Source organism: Megalopta genalis, chromosome 3 (assembly GCF_051020955.1).
Source record: "Megalopta genalis isolate 19385.01 chromosome 3, iyMegGena1_principal, whole genome shotgun sequence".
In the NCBI taxonomy this organism is placed as follows: domain Eukaryota; kingdom Metazoa; phylum Arthropoda; class Insecta; order Hymenoptera; family Halictidae; genus Megalopta; species Megalopta genalis.
In genome coordinates this window covers 8,795,805-8,801,804 of record NC_135015.1, presented here as the reverse complement: position 1 = coordinate 8,801,804, position 6,000 = coordinate 8,795,805, and the positions used below count along the sequence as shown (strand labels likewise).

The window sequence follows — 6,000 nt, the reverse complement described above, 5'->3', positions numbered from 1 at the left end:
AGAAATGGTTCCATATAATTTATTGAAAAACTGTTATCTTCATTTATGCAATTGTTGGGCATTTAACAATTCGTTGACTTTCCAATTGTTATCGTACACGTTACATTCGTTTCAACGTTTCACATTTCATCAACGTTTCCCTTTTTTTTACGATAAAGGTAAAAATTGACGTTCCCAACGACGAGGATACTCACAAATATCTGTTCGTCAATTGAAAACCTGAAAACTGCGTAATGGTTCCCAAAATGGTTCCCACGGGAATTCGAGAATTCAGAACACGCGAGGGCTTAGCAAACAGATTTACCTTTATAAACATCTAATTATCAATGTGTTCACGTTGCGTGACCTCAAGTCGAGTATTCAAATGAAATGTATAGTTTATCGATATAATAAGTGATACAGCTAGAGTAACTATTTATGTCTGTTACAATGTATGTGATCGCTTGAAATAAAAACTTGACATGAAAAATTTAACTTTAATTACACCATGTCATGTGAACCATATCAGTTTGTGATAAGATTAATTGCAAACCTACTGAAGCTTTCGAAGGATGCAAGTTTAATTCAACTTTTGTTTTTACAAGTTAGTAACAATATTGTATTTACACAAGCATTAACAGTCTAGCCTTTAAATACAGCATCACTCCAATATTTGAGATCCTTCTAATTTTCTTTACAATATTAACGAACATTAGTCGAATTTCTTTCATAAGAAAATGCTTGTTTTTTTACTTTTGTTTTTCTGATATGCAAAATTTAAAGTTTGAGAAGTTCTCAATAGCGCTATTTTAGCAAATAATTTATTCCTGCGAATATTACTAACGATCCCAAACTTATGAGCAATAACTATCCAACAATACACTTATAGAAATATAATAAAATCTCATTGATAGACATCGTAATACACATACAAGATTTGAACAATTTTTACGGCACGAGCTATAAAGTAGTCCGTATGTGTCGCAACAAAAATCATTCAGGCAGTGAAAACGAACAATTCGGTATAAGTACACACACGCGTGCGTAATATTGCTCACGGTTTGAAAATACATAATCACAGAATTTTGTAGAAAAGATTAACATTAGCATCACTGGACAACAAATGTATGTAATATTACATTCTTTATACACTGTACAGATATGTATTCTTCAAAGTTTCTAACTCTCATTTTTTCAAGAGTATTTTTTGATAACAAAGTCTACTTCTCTTCCGCTCTGTGACGAGCTTTTTCCAATATTCCTTTCAATTCTGACGATCGAGGGCTCTTTTTCTGTAAAAAAAAAAACATGAAGTACTTAAAATTGTTACAATGGTCTTAGATTATGTTCCATCAGTCTATTTTACCTCTGATTCGCTTTTTGCTAAACTAATCTGACTGAAGAGTTTGTTGCCTTCGGCTGCTCCGCAATATTGTTCCATTTCTCGTCGAGTTAAATCAAAAATATCTGAACCGGTCATGTCCCTTAATTGTTTACAAGTCCTAAAAATATATAAACAATGCATTTTCTCGTAAGTATTCTTTGAAAAAAGCGTATAAGAAATAGTTTAAAGTTCCTCTTCACACTATTCAAGGGGAATATAGTGGCTTCATGACGTGAATCCAAATGATACTCAAATCATTTATCATTTTATAATGCTGTCATACTTTTCTGAAAATCCTTTGTTAGTCAACCAGCTGTTCACTTCACTGGGGCTGGAATGCTGGTCGAAGATTGCTCCCCGGCCAGGTATACCATTCTGATGCTTTTTTTCGCGGAACATACTTAACACAAACTTCAGCTCCTCCTGCATCTGGTCTTTATTGTTCACTCCTTAAAGATGTGAACAAGATAAACTAACCATAAATCTACGATTAAACAAAATAATAAACATAAAATTTACCGCCGGTAGATTTTCCGCTTTTGAAAGTTCCGCTTCTACTGGAGCTGGTTGACGATACAGTGGATGTTTGACTCTGAAGGGGCTCAAGTGGAGGTGGCGGGGGCGGTGTTAATTTTACGGAGAGAATGCTTTCAATCATGTTAGGGGGTGGAGGGTGAATTTCAACAACTTCCGTCGTCTTGTTCGACTTTGATTTTGGTGGCTCATCGCCGAGTGGCAGGTCACTGGTGTCGGTACCATTTGTGACCAATACCTTTTGAGTGGACACAGTTTCAGTGCTCTCATCTGAAATAATTGATATTTAATGAAATCTGGAATTTACGTAACGTGCGTTACCAAAATTTAAACTTACCCGAAAGTTTTGTAGAACGGATACAGAAGACGCATTTTCAATAGACGATCACACTGACAATGAAAAGCTCGCATTAAGCAAACGCAACGTAGCACGGCAAAATTACTGACGAAGAGGTCAACAATAATGAACGAATACTCACGTACACAGAAGCAACTCTAATCTCTGTGATACAAAACATCGTCTAATTATTGAAGAATAAAATCTTCAGAATATATCAAGTATTTTTGCGAGCAGGATATCTAATAATTTTTATTGCATTTTCAATTTTTATCATTGCTCGCATAACAGGCTGACGCACTTTAGCTGCCAAAGCTTGAGATATGCTGCACAAAAGGTACTCGGATGCTGTACAGGTAAGACAAAAAACATCTGCAGAGACAATTACAATCAGTAACCGAGTATATTTATTAATAATTGATGTACATAAATTACAGTGCAACGAAATACTGGACGGATCGCACCCCCATCCCTTGTACACAGAACAGATCAAGAATTAAGGGTTTCTGATTGCTTGGGCAGAGAGTGCAGCGGACTGCGCGATCGTGCACACTACAATAAAGTATCCTCGAGAGACATTTTCGCGGTTCCTACAGGTTACTCTAGCTGTCCCAAAGAATTTTCCTACTGTAAGAATTTGTAGAATCGAAGATCTCCACTCTTTAAATAAGACCATACATTTTGATGAGGATGATCAAACCAGGTAACATTTTTCGACTTTGAACAATAAGAAACGGAGCTTTACTAAATGGCGCACATGGTACATCAAAAATAACAAAATTAATTTTAAAAAAAAATAACATAAGCAAATCGAAAGTAGCAAATAAAAGTCGGTGCCTTACAAAATATCTACAAACTAACGAAACTGTCTTTCTAGATTATTTCAAGCGACGCCATCTTGTTCCCCATCGAGTTCATGCTCATTAAGGAAGTCTTGAACTCTTATTGCAAAGGATAGTAATTCTCTTCAATTCCGTTAAAGTAGGAAAACCCGTTAAGAATCGCAACAAATTGGATTGAAAGGTAGAATTTCGGTATCGTAACCTGGAAGCGTCGTTAAAAAAAGCAGAACGACCATAATGGGATGGTCGCTGTGACTTTTCGTTATATTCCTAGTGGAAGCGCGGAAAGATTGCGTTGCACGTTACCACGAGCTTCATCCGGGCCCGTTTGGTTGACCTTTCACGCTCTCGTAGAAAACTATACATATCGTCTTTCTCCATTATGTATCGTTATATATGTATATGGTAAGATTTGGTTAGTCGATAAATATAAAAAATGTGGTATCGTCCTCCCTATGGTCACTAACAAAAGGTACGGTGTTAAAACGAACTTAAACACGTATCGACACCGTGACAGTATCGGACGATCCCGAGCGTAATGTCAGTTTTCATATCTTTAAGCAAACACACAGAGAGCAATGTTGGTGGATTATCGATTCGTTGACAAACAAATTTTAATATTCCGTTCTCTCGGATCCAACATAAGCCGCAATTCGATTAACATTGTTATTGCAAAATGATTAATGAGATACTTAACACGTTCGCTGCGGATCGCGCGCCAGTGCGGTGATCTCGAGTTAAAGTTTAAATTACCAACAATATAACAACTTTATCCTACTTTATACCTACTGGGAATTAATAAGAGATAACAATCTATTTAGTTCCAGTTACTCCGAATTTCTCTCTAAATGTATCCGTTTGCATGAACGTTCGCGACCTAATGATAACAAGTAAGTATTGCAACAACCATGATAAAGAAATATATGCCGTATATGCTGGAGCATCCGTTAATGAAACCGCAGTGAATATGTTAAGTGTGATAACACTCGCAAACATCATTCAAAACGTTGGGTAAATCGAAGAACTTGATCCCTATTACGACAACAATGCTGACGAATCCGATCTAACTGATCGCATACACCTCTTTATATGTTTATATTTATATATATACACATACAAGTAGAAAAATACGGAATTGACATTAAAAGTCGGACGACGTGGAATGATTCGGTTGGACAAAACGTGCAACGTATACATAACGCGCTCAAATGATTCTTGCTGCTTGTAGATGATCTTTGTACCATTTTTTTCATTATCATTGCGACTAAAATATGCTGATATAGGAGCTAAAAGAATATTTTGTGGGTACAGAAACGTTCGGAAATATTTCCTCCTATCATTTCTTGCCAAAACAGAGTATTTATTTTAATAAATATCGAGAACAGATGATTCTTGCCGCTTTCTCCGTAAAATAAAATCTAAAATCTGGCACGAATTATATGCTTCTGAAAATATCGAAACAGCGCCATTATACGTAGTAGCAAAACGCTCAAACTATTAGCCAAAATCAACTCTTGAAAATTTTGTCAACGAGCTTCAGCAATTTGCCACTATACGCAATGGCGTTAAATTAATATTTTTATGGGTTCTGTCCGTTGGCGCCATCTGGGCCACATTTTGGTGAACAATTTGAACGTTTTGCCACTTCGTGTAAAGGGGTTTGTGCCGGATTTTACATTATACTTTATAGCAACCACGGCAGGAATCATCTATTCTTTATATTTGTAATAATAAATAAACTTTTGCATAATATAGGTGCAGAAAAGTCTTCCAAACGTTTCTGTTCACAGAAGTACCAATTTTGTGTCATTAATTACTGAGTTGTTTTCGGTTTTCCAGGTGGATAGGGAAAGCGTGAGGACATTTCTGTAGCCTTTCAATATTCTCCATTAAATGTCCCTGACAAAAGAGATTCAAATAAACCAGAACAGCAAAAATCATTCGAACACGATAGCTGAAGACACAACATGGACACTAACTATAAATAATATCAATTACGTCACAACGCACATTGTGGCATACTTTTACTCTGCGGTGAATTGTACGGTTCTGCTTGTTCTTTGGAAAATAACTCGGAAATCTATTTTAAACATGCTGTTCATGATACCGTTAAGGATGGCCGAGGACTATTTTCCAAGGAAACGTCGCTGACCAGTTCTCAGCTTTTAGTGCAATTACCTAAGACTCGATGATCTCGTGTTTCGCTTTACTCGATGGTTTGTTCAATCTCGTCTTTTAATATACTTGACCACCATTTGAAAGTGGTTCCCCGAGTTAACAACAATCCCTTGCGAATCAGGCGACGAAAAAAGCCACGCGCGAGCCTGAGTCACTAATCAGCTTAAAAGTATCGGAATTCACCTTTTTTTCCGAGTCTCTCTTTCCTCACCCAATCAGCCGGCGCTGGCGGTGGAATCGCATGCGTCCGATGAGTTGCTTCCGGTCCTGGACTAGTGCTGGTCCTTTCAAGTTCCGAATCCTGGAAATTGTCATATCAATATCAATAATGCACAGAAATGTCACATTAAGTGTTATGGATCTTCATCAACTTGTTGTAACACCTATCTAAATTTAGCTATTCCCACTGTACTCCTAATATAGCAAAAGTTATTTGAGTAAAAGTATACAGGTGGAGTTGAAGAGTAACGTCTTCAAAGGTCATTTGAAGGTCAAGATATTATTATACATAGTTGAATTTGTCTTTTCATTAGTTGCAATGATACGCCAGTTAATATTTCAGATAAAAATATTGTGTCACTGTACAAAAATTTGCAACACAAAACTTCAAGTAGACCAGTATCAAGAAATCGACTAATTATAGAGGAAATAGAAATAAAGTAATTAAAAATTTCTCTCCGTGTTGCAAAATGAAATTGCCATACTCAATTTGGAACCAGTTTCTACAAAACAAGGTAAAAAGTACG

General features: G+C 36.4%; 1 protein-coding gene across 4 annotated transcripts in view; it reads right to left on the bottom strand.

The window, feature by feature from the left end:
• Positions 1–536: 536 nt before the first annotated feature.
• The window catches only part of LOC143259061 (epidermal growth factor receptor kinase substrate 8), a 28,012-nt gene continuing 22,548 nt past the window's right edge, over positions 537–6,000 (bottom strand). For all 4 annotated transcript variants that reach the window (XM_076519875.1, XM_076519878.1, XM_076519876.1 and 1 more), the window contains exons 6-10: positions 5,438–5,555; positions 1,883–2,167; positions 1,647–1,812; positions 1,346–1,481; positions 537–1,271 (exon numbers count right to left, since the gene is read on the bottom strand). In XM_076519875.1, the coding sequence (XP_076375990.1) occupies positions 1,200–1,271; positions 1,346–1,481; positions 1,647–1,812; positions 1,883–2,167; positions 5,438–5,555 (777 nt within the window). In that variant the 3' untranslated portion in view covers positions 537–1,199. The remainder of the gene's footprint in view (positions 1,272–1,345; positions 1,482–1,646; positions 1,813–1,882; positions 2,168–5,437; positions 5,556–6,000) is intronic.